This window comes from Colossoma macropomum, unplaced genomic scaffold, assembly GCF_904425465.1.
Source record: "Colossoma macropomum unplaced genomic scaffold, Colossoma_macropomum, whole genome shotgun sequence".
NCBI classification, from domain to species: domain Eukaryota; kingdom Metazoa; phylum Chordata; class Actinopteri; order Characiformes; family Serrasalmidae; genus Colossoma; species Colossoma macropomum.
This window is the reverse complement of record NW_023494790.1, coordinates 1,668,534-1,693,120: the sequence shown is the minus strand read 5'-3', so window position 1 is coordinate 1,693,120 and position 24,587 is coordinate 1,668,534. Positions and strand designations below refer to the sequence as shown.

General features: G+C 41.8%; 1 protein-coding gene across 11 annotated transcripts in view; it reads right to left on the bottom strand.

The window, feature by feature from the left end:
- The window catches only part of exoc7 (exocyst complex component 7), a 42,647-nt gene extending 19,217 nt beyond the window's left edge, over positions 1-23,430 (bottom strand). The window contains exons 1-11 of one of the 11 annotated variants that reach the window (XM_036571895.1): positions 23,013-23,430; positions 21,787-21,852; positions 19,539-19,723; positions 17,023-17,128; positions 15,373-15,589; positions 13,540-13,707; positions 13,025-13,036; positions 6,353-6,442; positions 4,313-4,384; positions 2,249-2,394; positions 1,099-1,251 (exon numbers count right to left, since the gene is read on the bottom strand). In XM_036571895.1, the coding sequence (XP_036427788.1) occupies positions 1,099-1,251; positions 2,249-2,394; positions 4,313-4,384; positions 6,353-6,442; positions 13,025-13,036; positions 13,540-13,707; positions 15,373-15,589; positions 17,023-17,128; positions 19,539-19,723; positions 21,787-21,852; positions 23,013-23,072 (1,275 nt within the window). In that variant the 5' untranslated portion in view covers positions 23,073-23,430. The remainder of the gene's footprint in view (positions 1-1,098; positions 1,252-2,248; positions 2,395-4,312; positions 4,385-6,352; positions 6,443-13,024; positions 13,037-13,539; positions 13,708-15,372; positions 15,590-17,022; positions 17,129-19,538; positions 19,724-21,786; positions 21,853-23,012) is intronic. The other 10 variants (XM_036571886.1, XM_036571896.1, XM_036571888.1 and 7 more) reach the window with 10 other exon arrangements.
- Between the last annotated feature and the right edge of the window lie 1,157 nt (positions 23,431-24,587).

Sequence of the window (24,587 nt, the reverse complement as noted above, 5' to 3'; positions counted from 1 at the left end):
CACTCTTTTGTAAATAACAGTAGATAAGAAAGCACGTCTCTTCATCCCTCAGGGATATTCAGCTAAAGCTTGCCAAGGTCCAGTCATATTAAATTTCTTGCTTATAAATATCTGGAAAAACGAAACAACATAAACGGTAAATGGTGCCAACGGCTACCGTTAATTGCCTTGATCATTTAATTTCTTTAATCATTTAATTGCTTTAATCAGTCCAGATAACGACAAAAACAAAGACACACCAAATGATTTGAACTCTTGAACATGCTTTTATAATCTAATGAGCACTTTTAAAACTGTATGGCCATTGGCTACTGTCTGTTAAAAAAGCTGAAAAATCAATAGAAAATCATTTTAAAAGGGATAAAAGTCTTAAAAACTTAAAATATCTTAAAATATTTTTACAAAGAAAATCTTTCATAACATACAAATTACATAAATAAAAAATAAAATGAAACTAAACAGTAAAGTCTATTCTTAAAGGGGAATTCCACCAAATTTTTCAATATTTCGGAATAATTTAGTTCTTGCGATGTAAACGTTCAGAGTGGTTGGACGTGAAATGGTTTATTCTAGAGAAACTCACAGACTCGGATTTCTTTACAGTGGTGGTGATAGTCGGTAAGTTTCTCTAGAACAGAGCGTTTCACACCAAACCACTCTGAACGACTCTGTTTACATCTCAGCCATTTAATTATGCAGAATGTCTGAAAAATTGGTGGAGTTCCCCTTTCCCTTCAGGAAATAAACATTCTCGTGGATCTTTTAATGAGTTTTGGGTTTAATTTATTCATCTTTAGAAAAGAACTATGGGGCTGATTAAGTTGTTTCACAGTGACAGTGTTTCAACTGGAAAAAAATCCATATTTTTCTCTGTTTCGTGGCCAATTTCCCTTTAATAGCCATGCTGTCACCTCACTACTCAGACCAGAAACAGTAAACAAACCTAAAAAAATCTACAAATATTCACTTTCTGATCTATTGACCAGCCACCAAGTTGCGCCCTCAGGCATAACAGGACTGCTAGAGAATCCACTCTACTTCATGTTCATGTACGTCGATCTGATGACCCCTGCTTTACTCTCTCTCTCTCTCTCTCACCTGCAGTGTGGAGTCGAAGTCCGGTTTGGTCTGTTTGAGGTGGCGGAGGATGGGGAAGATGGTGAGAACGGCTGAGTAATCGTGTCTCATGATGGCTCTGCGAGCGGCTGTGACGATACTGTCCCCGTCCAGCATCAGGTTATCCAACGCCTCCTGCAGGGAGAGACCACAGAGTGTCAGGACAATGCAAAAGAGTCTGGCTGCAGACATGCCCTCTCAGACAGACGCACTCTGAGATAGACGCGCTCTCAGACAGAAGCGCTCTCGGTCAGACGCGCTCTCGAACAGACGCGCTCTCGGTCAGACGCGCTCTGAGACAGACGCGCTCTCGGACAGACGCGCTCTGAGACAGACGCGCTCTGAGACAGACGCGCTCTGAGACAGACGCACTCTTGGTCAGACGCACTCTGAGACAGATGCACTCTGAGACAGACGCACTCTCGGTCAGACGCACTCTCAGACAGACGCACTCTGAGACAGACGCGCTCTCGGTCAGACGCGCTCTGAGACAGATGCACTCTGAGACAGACGCACTCTCGGTCAGACGCACTCTCGGTCAGACGCACTCTCGGTCAGACGCACTCTGAGACAGACGCGCTCTCAGATAGACGCGCTCTCAGACAGACGCGCTCTCAGACAGACGCACTCTCGGTCAGACGCGCTCTGAGACAGACGCGCTCTCGGTCAGACGCGCTCTGAGACAGACGCACTCTCGGTCAAACCTTATTATCGGTATGGCAACGTTAATATACGTTCAGTGTAGCTCTTGTTGCCCAGCAGTTCATGTTTCATCGTTTTCCCTCATAAAACTGACAAAAACACTGTGGTGGCAGAGCAGCACTGACTCCATCACTAGGCTGGCAGTGCATGTCAGGCTGAGAGTGCAGGTCTGCAGCCAGACGCTTCTCGAACAATGAGATCACAATGAGCTTTGATTATTCTATATTAGTTATTCCATAACTGTGCTGTATGATATTATACAATTAACATAAGTGTTTTTCTGTAAGATAATTTCTTTAAGAACTTTTAAGAAAAGACTTATTATTGAGTATATTAGGCCCATTGAGTGCTTTACTGAACTGTATCCCAGTTGATTAGGTGAATCCAGCACTACACAATGATGGACGTGTCTGGGCTGTGTGTGACTGACCTGTATGAGCGAGTCGAAGGTCTTTTTCTGGTGGTGCTCTGGAATGATCTCGGTCAGTAAAGCGTACTCGCTCTGCGCCAGCTTCACAAACGCGCTGATGCAGTGGATATACGAGTCGATCTCAACGTCCAGGACATCATCCTTCCCTGAGACACACACACACACACACACAGCGATCAGAGAGGAGAGGTGGTGTTATCTGATCACAGCTGCAGAGATGAAGCAGAGTTCTGCTGTCACAGTTACAGCAATGCAACTCAACCTGATAAAAAAAGGTTATTATAAACATTACAATATCAAACCCTCTGTGTCAAAGTCACACAATGTGAACTGCGCCCCCTGCTGCCTGTTTAAGAAGACTACCAATACAACAGCTCTTCATATTCCTGATCAGAGTAAATGATTGCTTTGGGATTACTCTGCACTGAGAACAGATGTTTACTGATTGTTATCAATCAGACGTCACAGATAATACCAGCCAAAAACATGCTGTAAATATATATGGATCATTTCAGACTCATAGATCATTGAAATGAGTGGGGTAATTGTGTAGAAATGCAGATTCTAAACTATCAATCTGTACCATGTGTGTTTTTGTAAGCACAAGAGATGTTTTATTATGCTATGATTGTCATTTCTGACAGTGCAGAATCAGACCTGTCAATACAGAATGTAATGAGTTAACATAAATAATTGTAATTCATTATGTAATGTATATTCAACAGAGAGCAAAAAAACAATAGTAAATAAACTCTCAGTTATTAAATGGAGGTTTGTTTTCTGTTGTTACCTGAAAAAAACAGAACAGATGGGAATTTATTAAAGATGAAAATAATCAGTGAAATGTTTGTGAAATGTTTCCTCTGCAGTTTTAAACCATTTAACTACAATGAAGTCTAATGTCCACTGGGAGACCATTTATCAGCATGACGTGGACACTGGTGAAGATATAGATTGGGGGAAAAGGGAAAGAGAGGAAGAGAAAGGAAGAGAGAGAGAGGAGACAGAGACAGAGAAAGAGAGGGGGGGGGAGAGAGAGAGAGAGAGAGAGAGAGAGAGAGAGAGAGAGAGAGAGAGAGAGAGAGAGAGAGAGAGAGAGAGAGAGAGGAGGAAAGAAAGGAGGAGATAAAGAAAGAGGGAGTTAGAGAGAGAGGAGGAGAGAGAAAGGAGGAGATAGGAAGAGAAAGAGAAAGGAAGAGAGAGAAAGAGAGAGAGGGGGGATGAAAGAGGAACAGATCAAGGAAGAGGGAGACAGAGAGATGAGGAAGGAGAGATAGATAAAAAAGAAAAACATGAGAAAAGGGGGGCAAACAGAAAAAAGAGTGAGAGGAGAGAAAGAGAAGGAGGAGGAGGAGGAGAGAGAGGAACAGGAAGAGAGAACAAAGAGAGACAGGAAGGAAAAGAGAGGAAAGAGAGGAAGAGATAAAGGAAGAGGGAGAGGGGAGAGAGAGGAGGAGAGAGAAAGGAGGAGAGAGAAAGAGAGAGAGCGAGAAAGGAGGAGAGAGAAAGGGAGGGAGAGAGAGGAGGCGAGAGAGGAGGAGATAAAGGTAGAGGGAGATGGATAGAGAGAGGAGGAGAGAGAAAGGAGGAGATAGGGAGAGAGAGAGGAGGCGAGAGGCAGAGGGAGAGAGGTAGAGCAAGAGAGAGGGAGAGAGAAAGGAGGAAAGAGAGGAAGAGATAAAGGAAGAGAGAGATAGAAAGAGAGAGAAGGAAGAAAAAAAGAAAAAGCATGAGAAAGAGGGGACAAAAAAGAAAGGGACAGTGAGAGACAGAAGAGAGAGAGAGAAAGAAAGAGAGAAAGGAAAAGAGAGGAGAGGTGGTGAGAAAGAGAGAGACAGAGGGGGACAAAGAAAGAAAGAGGTAGAGAGAGGTAGATCTTCAGTTAAATGAAAGAAACAGTAAGCTGAGAGAGTGAGAGAAACAGAAAGAGAGTGAAAGACAGAAAGAGAGTGAGAGAGAGTTAGACCTTTATGGCTCTAATAAACGAGAGAACCAGTAAACCGAGTACAGGGGGCGTGGCCTGTGGAGGTGGAGCCTGGCCTGGGCGGGGCTTTGGAGACTCACCTGGAGACGCCCCGTGCTTGTCGCTCAGCGCTTCCGACAGGTGCTTAACCCCACGCGGCTCGTGATCGTGACCTGATTGATTGGGGGGTAAAGTCACATGACCTGGGTGACCATTTACCGTCACCATGGCAGCGGTGAAAAAGCCCCACCCACCAAGCCCTCAACCAGGGAAGCGCACATATCCACCGAGCCCCAGGGGGCAGTGCGGGTTTGTCTGTATGTGCTGGAGGTTAGTAAGGTGCTGCTGTGTTAGAGGATCCAGCACAGAGACTAACAGACAGAGAGACTCACAACAGCTTCACTGAGAGAGCAGATCCACCCAAATACACCAAACACTTCACCTCGAACTGATCTGGAACAGAAAATACTCACTTTCTGCAACAGATTATAGACTAATTGAGCTTTAGGCCCAGTCGCATTCCATCCCTCGCCCCTACCACTTAGCCCCACCCCTCTGTTTTGTGTGTGCACGTCTAGGGGTAGGGTGTCCTGGTTCTTGTTGAGATAGAGGGGTGGGGTGAAGAGCTACATGCATCCAAACGGAGGTTTTTCAGAGGCTCCAAACAGAGAGTTATGAGAAAAAAAGAAAAAAACGGTAAGATGGAGAACAAGAGACCAGAGAAACACACAAATGTGAGAATTTTCTCTGTTAAAAAATTACAGTAACCACTGTATTATCTCTAATAGTATACTAATGTCTCGGTAGCTTGCTAGCTAACTTTCCCACTCCACCTTAAATAGTCTAGCAGTTCTGATACCTGAAGATCCAGAATGTAACTGCTGCTCCATTTAAGGTGGAACAGGAAAATTCGAACAAGAAGCTGGTGAATATCTGACTTCAGCTTCATATCACTGAAGAATTAGGGGTGGGTGATAATAAATAATTGCCCCCTCTTTGAAGATCATATGATGCCCTAAATGTAACTAAAGCCCAGCAGTGAGGAGCTGAACTTTACCCTCCTCTGCTGTCACTGCAGACTGGCAGGGTCGCCTACAGAGCAGCGCTGGTAGCTGTTAATGAAGTGATGCTCTTTTTATTTGAGGGTCCCATTTCAGAGGGACGATTTCAACCACTACCCTGTAACTCAGTTCCAAGGGGCAGCACTCGAAAACAAGGGGTAGGGGTGAAAATAAGAAATGGGACTGGGCCTTAGTAATACGCTTACAGCCAATCAGCAGTCCTGATGTTCGGGCAAGCATGTTTGTCTCACTGATGCTGACCAGACTGATGACTTTGTAAGACTGTAATGATAAATAATATTCTTACTGTTATCATGATATGAGTTTCTAAGATAAACACATAGTGGAGGGCTGCGATGACATAATGGATCAAATTACCTCACACGTTTGGGGTAAAGCGTGTCCTTATGTACTTAAATATATAATGAAAGTTGTTGTCCCCAGGAGTCGTGTCACTGCTGTCACCATGTAACAAAAAATCTCTTATTTTGAAATAAAAGTCACAGTGATGACATCACTCGACTTCCTTTTACCTGTTTTCTGAGGATCTATGAAGAAAAGCTCATGGTGAGTCCACTGAGTCTTTCAGTTATCAGAGATTTTCTCATTTAGCTCATGGTTTCATATGAAGCTTTTAGCTGAAGTCACTGGTGTGACCGACTTTATTCTGAGGTAACTGTGAAAAAATAGGATACAAATGGATTAAATTCCATATTTTAGTGGATATTCCATGATTGACAGCATGTGGTTTGATGTTCTGTAGCAGCCGTTTTGTAAAATGCATTTTTCATTAAAAATGTCTCTGGTGTTCCTTTATTATGTGGAACACCAATGAGGATCAGTAACACCAGTGACTCCTATGGACAGATAGAAAAGTGGACGTTTCTGTAGAATGACCCTTTTATTTAAACCCCATTTATTCAACATGGAGTCAGACTGTCACATAAAGCTGTTATGAGTCCTCAAGTCTCTGCTTTGTGTGGCTGTTGTTTTCCCAAAACATACAAAACTAAACAACAAAAGAAAACACAGGAAGAAAAGGAGAGAAATAGAATGAAAAACACCGGAAGAAGTGATTACCTTCTAGAGGAGTGAGGTTAGAGGCCTTTTTCCCGTCCAGGCCGTGCTGAGAGTACTGTTTCAGCAGGTTCTGAGCTTTACGGATTGTCCCTGCACCCCATAGAGCAGCAGCAGGAGAAAAGAGAGAGAGAAAGAGGGGAAGGGAGGAGAGAAGGAATGAAAGACAGGAAGAGCGCTCCGTGTAGTGGAAGAGGGAAGGCTAGAGTGTGAGTTTTCCCAAAAACCAGCCGACCACCTCGGTACAGAGTGAGAGAAGTGCCTCTGAAACCAAAACCCGCATCACCATAACACTACTACCACCATCACACACACAAGCCAGTTCCGCTACACACACACATCACATCATTTCACATCACTGAAAGCTACAGTCAACTGTACACACAACATGAGGAGAGAACAAACTGGTTAAGTCATCACAGCACAGGTCGTCTCACAGACCACACTGTTCACTGTTCACATCACAGCTGTCACTATTACAGGGGAACTCTGCAGACTTTTAAAATTTGCTGCATTATTTCATCTTTGAGCTGTAAACAGAGAGATTCAGAGTGGTTTGGTGTGAAATGGTTCAGACGTCTTTACAGTGGTGGTGATAGGAACCAGGGGTCGCCATGACTACAACACAAATATAGACATTTTATGTACTATCCAGAACCACCAGTGAACCTACACGAGTCTTCTGAGTTTATATGGAATGTTGATGATGGAAAATAGTGGAAAATCTGAAATAATAAGTTTTTTTTTAGGGCTTCATAACACCCTGCATGTACCCCTCCACCATGAATACATCATCACTGTCTAAACAAAACCAGGAATCTCCACTTTGTACAACAGTTAGTTCCAGCCACACAAGCTGATTGGTTGAGAAGCGTTCTATCTGTGCTGTTATGGTTTTTTCACAAACATTGTATCACTTCGCTGAGGCGCCGTTGCTAAGCAACGACTTTGACAGCTGTAGGAGACGCTCAAGCCATTTGAACGTTTTTACTTCTAACTTTGCCACAAACAGAAAATGGACACTTTTAAGATCACATTTGACCGACAGCCGATTTGGTCAGACTCTGAAGATGAGACGACACTAAATTCCCAAACTGTCATCACCACTGAGCAGCTTTTCAGTCGGCAGCTGTGACAGAAGAGCAGCTGAACAACCTGGAATCAGCCAGAAATGAACCCAACACCATTCGCCAAACTAAATGGGCTGTAAGATGCTTTACAGACTGGCTGGAACAAAACAACATTAATACTGATCTGGCAAAAACTGCCAAGACTGAGCTGAACTTGATATTGTGGCTCAGTCTGTACTTCAAAAGGTGAGGCTTATGATTTGAACCCGGCAATTTCATGATGAATGGACTGGAGCAATAGAAATGCTCCAAAATCATTTGGAATGAAAGCTTTTTTACATTGACTTACATTAAAAGCTAAGATGGTTTCTGCATTCTCTTGTAAAGTTAACATTTTGGAAATATAGGGCTTTTTTGGACGGCAAGAACACATTTAAAAAGATATATTTCAATAAAAAAAAATCTTCTCAAAACTATCATAAAACAGTGTCTCAGTCATCAGGCAGTGAATTCATAGCCATTTCATGTAGTAACTTTCTGTGAGGGAGCTTTTAGAGGTGGACGTCTGGTTCCTATCACCACCACTGTGAACAATTCTGACTCTGTAAGTTTCTCTAGAACAGAGCGTTTCACACCAAACCACTCTGAACCACTCCTAAAAATTTTTTATATGCAGAATGTTTGGAAAATTAGTTAAATTTCACCTTAATGAACTCCTAGGCTGCGTCCGAAATCACATACTTCTATTCTAAATAAATGCCCAAGAAGTACGTCTGTAACAATCAGCGTGTCCAATACAGGTTCAAACGTTTGGAATCAATCAATGATTCACAATCGACATTAAATTTATGAAAATATGATGATAACAGTAGAGAATCTACCCACACTGACTGAGCTCTCTTTGAATTCTCTTTTAATGCAAAATGTCAGATTCAGTGTAGTTAACCTCTTCAACTCCTTGAGACCACCGGTGGTTCCAAAACGCACTTCGTCATATTCTTCATAACTTTCATATTTCATAAGCTACATTCTAAAGGTGGGGGTCGTATGAGAGCTGTAACTGTCTTCTTTCCAGTCAAATAGATGGGTGATGTAATTTTAAACCCTTATAATAAAAGAAGCTGAACTCACAATTTTTTTTCTACTGAAAGTCGACCCATTTTTCCACAAATCTGGGCTATAAACTATAAACATAAGATTTTTGGCTTTCAGCAGTAAATTGTAAGCATATAGCAATATGTGTATGATCATAAACCACATTTTCTGTTAATTTGAGGGGAGCTCTTACAAAAAATAAATAAAATAAAATAAAAATGTACATGTATTTCATGCAGTTACTGAATAATTTGCCTTACGATTTGGTCATTTAAATTCAGATGGAAAAACCAAAATATACCCTGGAGAATAAGAGGTTATACAACAAAATAGCATTTTAAGCTAGAGAGCTAAATCACAGGACTTCTACGCCCCACTTGATAAACTGGAGAGGTGAATTTTAAGCACTTTATAATTGAGTCTGAGCCACAACTGAACCTGTGTTGTGGTGTGTGAGGCTGTTTTAGCCTGCTAGCTAAAACTAATGCCGGGATCTAAAGATAATGAGGACCATATAGCGGAATAAGGGTAGCTTAGCTAACGGCTACACACAAAAACAGTAGACCCAGTTTACCCAGGTTCATGTTTAACAGTTCATTAGATAGATTTAGAACATAAATCTATCACAGCATTAATTTTAAATACCAGTATCTGCTAAACGCACACTCTAAAAACCTCAATCCTGAAGTTAGCTATGTTAGCACAGGCCTGTTCTGTAGCTGTAAGCTTAATCCTCTCATTAGCACGTTTTAGCACACTGGACTGTGACAGGCTGAAGCTTATTCATGACATACTAAGCATACAAACCCTTTTTTAACAGAATTACGGAGAAAGTCTGTATTTTCAATGGAAAAACGGCAACACATTTGACACAAATATCAATGTGTACCGTTTTGTGTACTTGATTTCGGACGCAGCATTGGTCACATTTAATTCAGATCTAAGAACAGAACGCATGCACGGTTATGCAACAATGCTGGGCTAAAGCACACAGACAGGCGGCTTAGCTGGTAATGAAGTCTGACCAGGTGAGTTGTACTGGTTCCTCATGCACTAAAGCAGCGTTTTCCAACTCCTGGTGACGCCCAGTCTCACATTTTCCCCATCCCAAGCCACCTGAGCCTCATCAGGTGTGTTAGAACATGGAAACCATGAAACTGGACAACGCAGGGACCTTCAGGACTGGACAAACACTGCACTGAATTAACAGTGAAGACGCAGACAGTCTGAGCCACCCCACTGCAAACACAGGCAAAGAATGTGTAGTGAGGAGAAGAGCCACTCGGTAACGTCTTTTGGGTTGGTCCACTAGAGGGCGCTCACAAGCAAGTCCAAAATGAATGGGTTCCTAAAGAGCTTTGTAGTTTGTAAATGTGTAATCAGTTATAGGACTTTCTAACAGTGGCGTACATGAGTGTGAACTGCTTTACTCAGCTAGTGAGCGGATCAGCTCACCAGCCAATCAGCACTCAGCAGCAGTAACACCAACCAACCGGCACTGATGTAGCAATAATGTAAACGTCTTACCCAAAACCCATTTGCTGAGGAAAAATGGAAAGACAGGTAAGTTTTCTTTGATTTTTTAATGGAATACTTTCTTCTATGTTTCAAAATTCGAGGAAGGTCCCACAATAATGCCCAGAAATGCATTTATTTTTGGTTTTTAGTGGTTTAGCTTCTTTCACCCCCATTCATTGAGGATTCACTCGCTGGCACCCTGTAGAATTAGCTGCATTCCAAAGCCTAGGCTGCATCCGAGGTAGGGCGGGTCCTCTGTAGGACTGTCCTATGAAGACTCCTCCTTAAGAGCCTATTGGTCACAGAAATGGAGCAGTCCTGACGAGGCTGTGCTGTGACGCCATCAGAAAGGTCCCACCTCTTAAAATATAGGCGTGAGGGAACTGGTGAGAGAAAATGGAGCTCGTTGCATTGTGTTTGTTGCTATGGTAGCTAATAAGCCAACAAGCTTGTGTAGTACGATGACCTATATACACCAATCAGGCATAACATTATGACCACATCCACTGTCCATTTTATCAGCTCCACTTACTATACAGGTGCACTTTGTAGTTCTACAGTTACAGACTGTAGTCCATCTGTTTCTCTGATACTTTGTTAGCCCCCTTTTACCCTGTTCTTCAGTGGTCAGGACCCCCATGGACCCTCACAGAGCAGGTACTATTTTGGTCCACCAGCCAAAAACATCCAGCCAACAGCGTCCTGTGGGCAGCATCCTGTGACCACTGATGAAGGATTAGAGGATGACCAACACAAACTGTGCAGCAGCAGATGAGCTATCGTCTCTGACTTTACATCTACAAGACGGACTGACAAGGTAGGAGTGCCTAATAGAGTGGACAGTGAGTGGACACAGTGTTTAAAAACTCCGGCAGCACTGCTGTGTCTGATCCACTCTTAACTGTGGGTAACCGAAGGCCTGGAAGGACGTTGCATCCTCAAAATCACTCTGAACGTAGGCTACATTTCTAGGCTGTTTACGAAGGATCCTTCACTTTGGAAAGGCCTGTTATGATGTATGACGGCCTACCTCGGCTCCAGCCTCGACTTTGGAACGCAGTTATTTTGTAGTGATGCTTTTGGTATAAAGAAAGTGGCCAGGATCCCCTTAAAATGGCTCTGACACAGGTTAGTACAGTGAACAGCGCCTCCATGTGGTGGGAGATGTGCATGAGTGCTGTAATGTGCATTTGCAGTGTTATGAGTAGTGGATCCCACAGGGTCACTATGGGAGAATGAGATGAAGGTCAGAGATAACCAAGCCCTGCTACTACCACCCACTGCAGCAGACAAGCCACACGCTCACCCAAACACATTCACTTCTACAGAACCCTGAAGCAGCAGGAACATTGCTGTATACGCACATGAGCAGTCAACAACACGAGCACAATGCGCCCTGAACTACACAGCTGAAAAACTGAGGAAACACTGCTGCCTAATTGTTCTATTGGGTTCTGCTGTTGCGGATATGAGCCTATTGCTTCTTCTGAGGGTTTCTGTTGGTGGAAGTGTGGTTCTACTGAGCTCGGTTGTACTGTTCTGCATTCAGTCTTACTCTGCTATATATTACTGCTAGAAAACCCTTAGTTCTGCCTGTGTCTGATGTTGGAAGCCTACCGTTCTGTCTGGTTCCATGTACACTCTTTAGTAAAGAAAGGGGTTCTATACAGAACCCTGAACACTCAAAGCACTCTACATGTTGAAGGGTTCTTTGCATGGTGAAATGGTTCTTCAGCTTCATGGGGAATGTGTTGTATATGGTTTTATATAGAACCTTTTTGAAAATGATCCTATATAGCACCGAAAAGTGTTCTTCTATTGTTACAAACTTGACATCCTCAGCACATTCTCCATCCATCTGAAGAACCATTTCACAATGCAAAGAACCCTTTAATCATTTAAAGAGTTCTTTGATTGTTCATAGTTCTATATAGAACCATTTTATTTACTAAAGAACCCTTGAAGAGGGTTTTTTAAAGGTGTGTACTATTGCTGGAGATTTTGTGTAATTTTGCTGGCGCAGACTATGTTTTGCTATGGAGTTCTGCCGTGTTTTACTGCATTCAGCTCATTCTGCTATATATTACTGCTGGCAGAACCCTCCAAAAGGCCTGGTTCTGTTGTGGAGGTCAACTGTTCTGCCTGGTTCAGTTTCTGCTCACTTCTGCTGGTGGAGGTCTACCATTCTGCCTGGGTCTGGTGCGGAGGTCTGTTGATGGAAACCAGACTTCTACTTCTTCTTTTATTTGGTCTGGTTCTGCCATGTTCTATTGCTAGTAGAACCCAATGGTTCTGCCTTGTTCTGATGTGGATTTGGACTGGTGGATGCCTATGGGGCTGTACACTCCACAAAGGGTTTTGAGCGGTGTCATAAAAGAACCATTTTTGCTTTTCTAAAGAACCACTCTCTTTGGCCTGGTTCTGTTGTGGAGGTCTACTCTTTGGCCTGCTTCTGCTGTGGAGGTCTACTCTTTGACCTGCTTCTGCTGTGGAGGTCTACTCTTTGGCCTGCTTCTGTTGTGGAGGTCTACTCTTTGGCCTGCTTCTGCTGTGGAGGTCTACTCTTTGGCCTGCTTCTGCTGTGGAGGTCTACTCTTTGACCTGCTTCTGCTGTGGAGGTCTACTCTTTGGCCTGCTTCTGTTGTGGAGGTCTACTCTTTGGCCTGCTTCTGCTGTGGAGGTCTACTCTTTGGCCTGCTTCTGTTGTGGAGGTCTACTCTTTGGCCTGCTTTTGCTGTTTAGGTCTACACTTTGGCCTCATTCTGCTGTGGAGATCTGCAGGGAAACCTTGTTTGTCTGTGGAGTTCTGCAGTAGTGTTCCGCAGGTGGAACCTTACCATTCAGCCTGGCTCTGCTGTGTATTTCTACTGGTGGAAACCTGGTTCTACCTGGTTCTAGAGAAGAGATCTGCTGGTCTAACTTCAGCATTCTGTCTGTTCAAAAGTGGCTTTGACAAAGCAAGCAACGGCACACACTAAAGCGGACACGTTACCTGGGATGTAGACTGCAGTCATTTGAACAAAACAAGTGAAAGGCAAAAGGAGAAGAGAGGAGAGGATGTTAATCAGAGTCACAGAGCAGGACACGCTCCAAGAGGAGGTACAGCAGGATCGGAAAGGAGGACCTGAGTGAAACCCATACAATGCAACACTAGTAGGGGTGTAAATCTCAGCCCTCACAATGATTTGTTTAGATTGGATTCTTTTTCAATGCAGCATGATTCGGGATTACTTTTAAAAAGTCACTGAATGCACAAATACAGATAATTTACATTAAAAAAAATCCAAAACATTTTGTTTTGGCCAAAAAAACTGAGCATAAAAAAAAGCATTATAATCAGTTCCAAAACTGATGCAGTTGATCTGTGATCAGATCGACGCACCGATGCATTTTACACCCCTATAAACTAGTGATAACCAACACTGACCCCAGTGAATGCTGTCCCCTAACCTAGAGCACCCAGGGACCAGACCTGTCCAGGCCTGTCCAGCTTTAAAGGTGACCGACCTGGTCGTTTGGGGGCCTTCTTGGTGGGTGTGTCCTTGCGTTTGGCCTGGACTGCGGGAGAGTAGAGCAGGGCTGAGGATGCGCTGCTCTTCCGGAAATGCTCCTTCAAACCCTTAACGGAGCGATCCAGCTGACTGGAGCGGATCTGGAAATACACGTTCATGAAGTCTGCAGAGAGAAAAGCACACCCAGACACAGTCAGATCTAAGAGGTGGGCGATATGGCAAAAAATATAACATAACACGTCAAAACATTTTCACAACACACTACAGCTGTGTCCCAATTCAGGGGCTGCGTCCTTCGGAGGCGTTTGAAGGCTGATTGCGTCACAGCGGCACGACTAGGCTGTTGCATTTCGAAGGCTCCTTCATATGTGGCCAAGAAATGAGTCCTTCTTTTCCATGGCAAAGAAGGATCCAACGGGTGGATCCTTCACCAGCCAACATATCCCGAGCTTCACTGCATACCGGTGAGGATTCGAGAACATGGCAGCGTCAGCAGAGGAGCAAACGGCAGCTGAGGAGACACTTTAAATGTAAGTATTGGTTTTAAACTGAGTCGAATAGCGAATGTCACAAATGTCAGACAGAGAGAAGCATCTCCAGCTCTGTTAAATAAAAAAAAACAAAAAAAACAACCTAAAATCAGAGTTTCTGGCTCGGTCTTTTAAAGAACTTTAAAAGAACTTGACAGGAGTGGCGTTTCGTGACGCACCAGTAAGGGTGGGAACAACAGTGACTCAAACAGGAAATCCGCCGTAGAGCAGACCGTCTCATTTCAGTTCAGCCTTTGTGGGTTCATGCAGCCTTTGAGGGACGCAGTCTACAAGGACGCAGCCCTTGAACTGGGACACAGCCTATATGCAGCACAGAGCGGTGTAACGGTTCTGAACCAAAACTGAAAATCAACTGTCTACGGTTCGGCTCACGTGATGCAAGGCCATATTTTTCTGTCTTGCTGAGAGAGTGCCCTGCTTAGTGTTTGATTACAGAACAGACAGGCTACTTAAGACACAGCCAGCGCTTGCTGCAATGTGCCAAACTCTAACTGACCGCTGACCGCGGTCACCCAATAACACAGACAATAGGTGGACTCATGGCATTAGATAATAAACAATACGCTCTACTTATAAAGTGCCTTTCAGTTTTATTTAAATGCACCTATTTCAAGCTGTAGAGAATGAGGGATTCCAATCGCTGCTAAATGAGCTCGAGCTGCAGTATGAGATTCCAAGCACACTCCATTCCAGCACATGGGTGGTGCCAAAGATGTACAAAGACAGAATTTCGATGTTTACATTCAATTTTTTAATTCTTAAAAACTTTTTTAAAAGTCTTTTGTTTCATTATCATTTTGAGAAACTTCTGGTTTGTATTTGTAAATGCTGTATTTGTAATGAAACCTGCAGTGGTTCAGTGTTCTTTAAGAATGCTCAGATAACGATAAATATTGTCATGTTGCTTAGCTGGAACTTAGAGATCGATCAATCAATCAATAAAATCAATCACTCTTATTTTCGCTTGGAAATACATTGAGGTTGACCCTCATTTACAGAGATTGAAAAGAGAATTTAATCTAATAAATAAAAAAAAAATAAAGACAAAAATAAAAGTGATAGAAAAATTATAATAAAAAGCAAATAACAATTAAAAAAACAATAAAAACAACAAGGATAATAAGCACATAAAACAGAAAAATAGATAAAATAAAAAAATACAACTTAAAATAAAAATAAAAGTTAGTTTGAATAAAAAAAAATTTAAAAATGATAAAAAAAAAGAGTGTAAAGTGTGTGTGGCATGCGTTTCTGGGTGTGTGTGTGTGTGTGTGTACCCTGGTTTCGGCCGTACTCCACCAGCCACGCGGAGATGCAGATGACGTCCTGCAGCACGGCCTCGGGCAGGTGCTCCAGCGTCACCTCGCCCTCCAGCTCCTCGTCTCCACCAATCGCGTCCAGGATCAGGATGGGCGGAACCGGCTTACTATAGCGTGTCAGCAGGGCCCGAAACTCCGCCTCCAGCTGCTCTTTACCCTTCTCAAAACGCACTTTCTGAAAGACACAGGCAGGACGAGCTGGGACTTCAGGCTGATTTAAACTGCTGAGAAGATGCACGTCAACGTATTTACACACAAGCTGATTCTGTCCTTTCATATACAGTCTGGGCACCACTGGTCAAATTAGTCAGTTTCTGTTGATTTTCTTAGTGAAAATAATCCTCTTATGCACAATTTAATACACAATTACTGTTTATTTGCTGAATTTAACACATTGCAAAAAAACATAAACAAAATGTGGCCTTTGCAAAAACTGCAGCACAATTTATATTTTATGCTTTAGTTTTTTCCCCAAGATGTTAATCTCATCAAATAAATGGAATCTGTGCACTGAAATGTATATTTAAATTTATATTTAAGGTTGTCCTATGTTAATGTGTTAAATAATTTTCATTTTCAAGAAAAATTGACAAAACATAATTTGACTGAGGTGTTCAAACTTTTGCATGTGACTTTTGCAAAACGCACAGAGAAAAATCTCTCTGTAGGGTCAGATTTGGAAAAGGGTCTGGCTGCAGACCTGCACTCTCAGCCTGACATGCACTGCCAGCCTATTAATGAAGTCAGTGCTGCTCTGCCACGACAGTGTTTTTTTCAGTTTTATGAGGGAAAACAGCGAAACACGCACTGCTTGGCAACAAGAGTTACACTGAACATATCGCTGCTTTCAGAAGAAAACCTGGCATCTCCAAAATGGTCAATCAGCCAGAAATGAACCCAATATCATTCGCCAAACATGTAGTCTGATCTTCAGAGTCTGACCAAATCAGACTGAGCCATAAAACTGCCGCAATATCAAGTTTAGCTCAGTTTTGTCAGTTTTTGCCGGATCAGTATTAATGTTGTTTTGTTCCAGCCAGTCTGTAAAGCATCTTACAGCCCATTTAGTTTGGCGAATGGTGTTGGGTTCATTTCTGGCTGATTCCAGGTTGTTCAGCTGTTCTTCTGTCTCAGCTGCCGACTGAAAAGCTGCTCAGTGGTGATGACAGTTTGGGAATTTAGTGTCGTCTCATCTTCAGAGTCTGACCAAATCGGCTGTCGGTCAAATGTGATCTTAAAAGTGTCCATTTTCTGTTTGTGGCAAAGTTAGAAGTAAAAATGTTCAAATGTCTTGAGCGTCTCCTACAGCTGTCACAGTCGTTGCTTAGCAACGGCGTCTCAGCGGAGTGATACAGTGTTTGTGAAAAACCTGTGATGTTATGGTGAAATAACAGCACAGTTAGAACGCTTCTCAACCAATCAGCTTACGTGGCCGGAACTAACTGTTGTATAATAAAACAATCTTACACAGTGCAGCCTTAAACTGAAAGATATATTTGAAACCTTTTTAAAAATGACTACTTTTGGCCTATAGTGTATATGAACACAGAGAGAGAGAGAGAGAGAGAGAGAGAGAGAGAGAGAGAGAGAGAGAGAGAGATGCTGTACCACTGTGTTGAGCTCAGGACTGTCCGGGTTGTTGTCCTGAAAATATTCCACAGCTTTCTGGATCTTTGCGATGCAAGCGAGATACTCATCCAGCCGTCCGGTGGGCCTGAAAGACACACAGCATTACTGATTAAAGGGGTCGTTTTTCATAAAAAATAAAAAGCAGTTTTTCTTTTACACCACATAAATCAGCCAGGAGATGTTTGGTGTCTGTAGCTTCCTTCATATTAGAAGCTGAAGCTATAAGAATAACAGGTAATGGAAGTTCACACCCCATCATTTAGCACGGTGTCTACATCATCACACAGCAGCCTCAAACTGGGTCAGTTAATCTCAAATAGACTCGCCTGCTGTTCAAAAGTTTAAAATCACTCGCTGTGGACTGTCAGAAATAAAGGTTCTGTTCAGGTACATTTTTCGTTCATCAAGGTACAAACAGTGTAAATGTTCCCTCAAAGCTCCAACAGTGGTTTTAAGGTCTGATTGTGAACCTTAAGTAAGTTTTTCCAGGTGAAAAGTTCGTATTTGTACCTTTTCATAACCGAATGTTTTAAACAGAACAGTAAAATAAAAGCCTGGAGACGAGACGGGGTGTGTGGAGTCAGTACAGCTTAGAACATATCATTCAGTGGATTATGGTTCAGTTATGTTCCCTGACTAAAGGTACTGAGATGGACCCTTGAGGGTTCCACCCCAGTGAGAAGAGGGGAAGTTCTGAGAGTGTTTAAACAGTTTTTGCTATTTTATGACCAAAACCGAGGCTGACTGGTGGAGCCGTGGAGACCGCTTGCGCTCCACACCGAGGCTGAATGGGCGAGCAGTGCTGCTAGAGTTTTAAACACCTCAGTGTCACTGCTGGACTGAGAATAGTCCACCAACCAAAAATATCCAGCCAACAGCGTCCTGTGACCACTGATGAAGGACTAGAGGATGACCAACACAAACTGTGCAGCAGCAGATGAGCTATCGTCTCTGACTTTACATCTACAAGGTAGACTGACAAGGTACTGGACCCCAGGAAGAATGGCGGCTATCACAATAGCCGCTAATGGGGATCCTAAAAATAAACAAATAATATAAACAAATAATCTTAAACAGTGTGGACTTAATTATTACAAACAATTTGTCCAAAAGGTCTTTTCAACAACTTTTTAAACAAGTGAATAAACAATATACTGCAATTATCTATTTACATTAAAGTTATTTACCTTGAAATTTGATCCTCATTTAAATGATCAATGTTATTTGGTTTTCTAACCCTTTTTAGAACCTACAGCTCTGTTCATCATTCTGGAAACATCAGACTTTGTTCCTATTATCCTAATATTGATCTGAGACCTGTGATGTTGCACAGGACCAGATTAGAATCATTTTATGCATTTATCTGCAACCAAATTGGTTTTAAACTACTGAAAACTTTGACTTCAAACTTCTGAATGGTAGTGTATGTGGTTTATGACACTTTCATACTGTTACCTATTAAAACAATAAATAAATAATAATAATCTTTATTTATGGAGCACTTTTGATGCCGGTAGGTGATAAAGCTTAACAGTAAGTTCAAATAAAAAATAACAGATCAAATTAAAAGATAAACAAAGAAGAGCCGTAGAGTTTACTGAAGCTCTGAGTTAAAGAGCTGCGTTTTCAGATGGTTATTAAAAGTGAGCTCTGAGCTCGACTGTCTAATAAAAGCTGAACTGAGCTCCACAGTTTAGAAGCAGAATAACTGAAAGAGTCTCTCCACGTTTTCTGTGTTTTACTGAAGGAGTTCAGAAGGTCAGAATCTGCAGATCTGAGATCATAAACAGACGTTCAGGAGCTTTAAGGTCATTTAGAGCTTTAAAAACCAGCAGCAGAGCTTTAAACTCTCTCTAACAGATCCAGGCGGTCAGTGCAGTGTGTAACGGGGGGATATGAGCTCTCTGTGTTGGTGCTGTGAGGATCCGTGCTGCTGCGTTCTGTACGGGTTCTAGAGGACGGACTGCTTTCTCCAGTAAGAAGATCATTACAGTGATCAACTCTGCTGGAACAAATGCGTGAATGAGTTTCTCTGCGTCGCTCTGAGAGAGAAAAGGCTGAACTTCAGTGATTTTCTCACATGATGAAAAGCTGCTTTAGAGTTTACATGCAGGTTAAACAGAGCTCAGAGTCTAAGATCTCACCCAGGTTCACACTGCAGGTTTGGGATATGAAGCTGAGCTTCTCATAAAGCAGCTTTCTCAGAGTTTTAGTACCAACGACCAGCATTTCAGTTTTTTGTGATTTGGTTGTAGAAGGTTTTGTGACGTCCACTGAGAAACATCGGACACACAGCTGGTCAGCCTGTCAACAGAGTCTTGGTTATCAGATACAATAGAACTGTATAACTGTGTGCCGTCAGCATAGCTGTGAAAACTGACATGTTTCATAATGACATCACCCACTAAAATAAAAACAGACAGTCGTATGGACACAATTCGGACGTCACGATGCTGTTTTTATCTATACGATCCCGTTAAGTCCGCAACACTCACCCCTCTTTGATGATCTTGTCTGTATCCTTGGCGACGTGGTAGTAGCTGATGACGTGGTCGAGGCAGAAGAGCGTTTTCTCCACGTTCTCCTGCAGACGCTGCAGGTTCTCCGTCTGCTTATGCACCGGAATGATGGAGTTCTCCAGCGCCATGAGGCGGCTTTCAAACGAGGACAGGATGGACACCTCGGAGAGAAAAAATACCCAAACGGACAGTGAAACTGAGACTGTTCATCAATTTAACCCACTCAGTTTATGTTCACTAAGTAAAGGATTTTTTTAGGTGCACATTTAATTGCTGTACCTGATAAAGGCAGGTGATATGATATTTATTATTATAGTGAAAATATGTTACGTTACATCACAATTTGGTTATCTGAACCTATTATAGGTGTACTTAAAGAACACTGACCAGCTGCAGCAGAATTAGGCTACGTTCACATTACAAGCCTCGTTGCTCAAATCTGATTATTTTCCTCAAATCCGATCTCTCTGACTCGATGGTTCACACTCGTTTAGGTAAGTGACTCAAATCTGTCATTAATGTGACGAACCGGCGTCCTGAAATGACCCCATGATCACATCCTACTCAGTAACGTCACGTGAATGAATCACGTGCATCATCAGCACAAACCAACGAGCAGAACGAGCTTCGCTGAGAAGATCATTAACTCTGATCAGCTCTCAGCTTCATTATTAGAGCGAGACGAAGGAGAAAAAGGTGAGATGAGCTGCTTTTCCACCGTTTACAGGCTTTAACTTCTGTTCGGCGCTGCTGCCATGGTAACGCTGAATGATGGCACAGTGGAAAAAAAGCACATGAAGTCAGATCTGAGCGTCACATTAAGGTCGTATGGCCACAAATCGGACATGTATCCGATCTTGGACCACATACGAAAGTGGCTCAGGTCGGATTTGAAAAGATCAGATTTGCGTGTCCACACAGCCCTGAAAACATCAGATCTGAGTCACATTAGGTTGAATGACACATATACAGATATGATGTTTTTAGAGCTGTGTGGACACGCAAATCTGATCTTTAAAATCCAACCTGACGCTGCACAGTTATGACGGATTCAGTCTTATTGAAGTGGAGAACGCAGAACGCTTTCTGCTCAGGGGTCTCATCTCCTCTCAGACTGAAGGGAGCCATCTTCCACTGACAGTCAGAAACTCTACGACCCCCTCTTTCAATTGGATTGTGATTGGTTCCTAGACGCCTCACGTTGTAAATATATGGTTTTTTGAAATTGGAATCTTTCCGAATCACCCTGTACAGTGTGAGCTCAGAGCGTCCCAACTCCTCATGAAAAAGTGCCTGTGATGCTTCAGACTTTCCATTTTCAGTAAGTATACAAACATACTCTTATTTTCAAGCTTGACACAAAATTTTTTGATACTGAGGTCAAAATTTAATCCAGTTTTCAGTAACAAAACTAGCTCCAAATATTAAAACCTCTAGAAACGTTTATGAAAAAAGCTCCTTCATTCCAACCCCCCCCCCACTTCACTCTGATAGGCTGTATCCAGATGTCTAGTTTGGTTGACTGACAGTGAGTGAGACGTATTGGTCATACAGTTTTACATTTACATACACATTTTGAACATTTATTGTTTTAGATACATATAGAGTTGAATATTATTATTATTAATTACAATAATAATATTATTATTATTAACATTATTATTATTATTATTATTATTATTATTATAACCCTTAACTTACATAAACATATAAACTAAGCGTTAGTGTATAGGCATTTCAAAAGACAAGAACAACATTGTTTTAAAGGGAAAATCCACCAATTTTTCCAAAATTTCCTCCTAGTTCAATCATGTAAACTATATTGTTCAGAGTGGTCTGATTTTAGCCACTACAAGGGCTGATCACTATGAGAGACATTCCAAATGGTTGGATGATGTAATTGCATAATGCATGCTGGGTATTGTAGTAACAGAACACTGATGAATGCAAAGAGGACAGAAAAAAAAATAAATTCTGTCAAACTGAACAAGCTGAGCAGTGCAATGATGCAGAATAATACATAACGTGACAAATAACATAATAAATACTAGTTTTAGGCCCAACTGGCCCTTTAACCTCAGCATGCAAAAGATCAGATCTGCTTGTGTTTCTTTTCCTAATAAAAGCTGCAGTTTTTGGTGGAAATTATGCTTTTTTCATCATGGAGAAGACACACATGTCCCCACAAAGTAAGTAATACACACACGATTTCATGATCTCTTACCATTCCTTTAGTCAGCTGGTCACTCTTTTCCAGATTCTCTCGAATAAAGGACAGTGTTTCTTGTTCCTGAGGTTCAGTTGTTTTTAGAAAAACAAAAACAAAACAAAAAAGAAAACAAACAAACAAAAAACATTAAAGCACAATTATCATTTACCTTATTTCACACAAACAAAACACTGAACATCCAATGCTTAACCTGAAGATGTCAAGCAAAATGGCATGTAAGTTTAATGATCTCATCATTTTGCCTTTATGCTTTAAAAGGCCCAAATAAATATGCACATAACTTAATTTCCTTTGTTTTATTGGAATGAGACTTCATAGAATTTAAACAGTAAAGTCTGAAAACATGCCATCCTCTGTATATATACAGAATATAGACACACACACACATACATACATACATACATATATGCATATATACACCGGCGTAACAATCTGACCACCTCCTTGTTTCTACACTCATTGTCCATTTTATCAGCTCCACTTACTATACAGGTGCACTTTGTAGTTCTACAGTTACAGACTGTAGTCCATCTGTTTCTCTGATACTTTGTTAGCCCCCTTTTACCCTGTTCTTCAGTGGTCAGGACCCCCATGGACCCTCACAGAGCAGGTACTATTTGGGTGGTGGATCATTCTCAGCACTGCAGTAACACTGACGTGGTGGTGGTCTGTTAGTGTGTGTTGCGCTGGTCTGAGCGGATCAGACACAGCAGTGGTGCTGGAGTTTTTAAACACCTCAGTGTCGCTGCTGGACTGAGAATAGTCCACCAACCAAAAATATCCAGCCAACAGCGTCCTGTGGGCAGCGCCCTGTGACCACTGATGAAGGACTAGAGGATGACCAACACAAACTGTGCAGCAGCAGATGAGCTATCGTCTCTGACTTTACATCTACAAGGTGGACCGACAAGGTAGGAGTGTCTAATAGAGTGGACAGTGAGTGGACACAGTGTTTAAAAACTCCAGCAGCACTGCTGTGTCTGATCCACTCGTACCAGCGCAACAAAAAGGTGGAATATAGGCCCTTTATTGCAGAACATATGGCCCGTAGACAACTATAACGGTCCTGTACTGTAATGAAGAAACAGTGGACCACAAAATGCTTATATTTCCATAAGCAATCACGTGTATTTTCAGAATGCTTGTATATCCCTGCGTATTGATCTATAGTTTAAATTAAAATTGAGAAATTTCCCCGCCCTGCCCTTCAGTTCACAGACCTGTTTGAGCTTCTCCTCTATCTCCCTCTTCCTGGCGGACGCGTCCTCGGTCGGGATCATCCTGAGAAACGTTTACAGCTTTTAATTTAACACAGACTATTATTAAATAATCTCGGTTAAACAGATTAATAAACACCGACTGGCGATCAGCCGGAATAACAACAGTGGAGACGCGCGGATCCACCGATACGCCTATGGGCAGAATATTACAAAATAAAAGTCTCTTTGTTACGATATGGTGGTTAACTGAACACATAAAGTAACAGTTCGGCTTTTTTATCAGATCCGAGTCTCCCGTGGATAAATAAGTAAATAAGACGGGGCGAAATTCTGCAGTACATGGACCAAAAAAAACCCTGTTCGCAAATATCCGGTCTAAATATGTCAGCTGATTCCAAACACGCCCAGTTTAAACCCAGTGAAGCGAAGGCAGCAAACCGGATCTCACTTCACTTCAAGATAAAAGCCCAGCACTGCACGACGTACACGGACAAAATACAAATAAAATTATACAATAATAATAATATATATTAAAAAAAAATCCCAAAAGTTCAATGTACCACAACAAATTAAAAGTAAAAAAAATGTATGTAGTATTATCAAAAAATTAAAACTAAAACTTTTTTTGTGGCTGAAGAGAAGTATTTGCAAATAATACAGGGTGCCCCCCAACAACTTGACATCATTTGGTAGTCTAATAACAGCCAATTGTCCCTTAAATGATCTCAGATTTTAAACAAAATGTGTAAAAACTAACCTAGTTTAATGTTGACTGTTTTTTTTTTTTGTTTTTTTTTCAGGTTGCACTACTGTTTATATTTGCTCTATTTATACCCACAGACCTTAATCTGTATGTGCCTTATGTCACTTCAGTGTTAATTTCAGGACCTTCATATATTTATATTATTTTTTATTGTTCTACTTTGCTACAATTGGTGTTCATTTTTTACGGTTAGTGTTCAGTATTTTTTTAGTGTCTATTTAATTCACACTTTTCCTGTTTACTGTCTATTTAATGTTCTTGCTACACCATGAGGTCTGAGAGTAATGCAGTTTCAATGCTCTGTATGTCCTGTACATATTGTAGTATTGACAATAAAGCTGACTTGACTTTACTTGACTTGAAGAATGGCGTTCACTAGAAATGAAAAGGCATTTAGTGTGTTAGAATATGCCCGAACACAGTCAAACGAGAGTGCAGCAGCATTTTTTAGAAAATTCACTAAAAATGTACCAACTGGAAAGCAGATTTGGACACGGCACAAAAACTCAAAGAGGAAGGCTGTCTGTGCAGGACAAAGGGGTCTGGACGACGACCAGTATCGGAAGGTATTACATTTGTGAAGTTTTGTGAAATCGGGTATAAAATCTACATCGTTTGCCAGGACATGCAGTTACTCAGATAATCACATCTCAAATGATGTCAATGTCAATTTTTTGGGACAGCGTGTATATAAATATACACAGTTTCTCTGTTAGTTACTGATGTAGCATTCAGTGAGTGGAATCAGGTATATTCGAGCACAATAACATTAATACGTGCACAGATATTTTCCAGTTCTCAGTCATTTACAT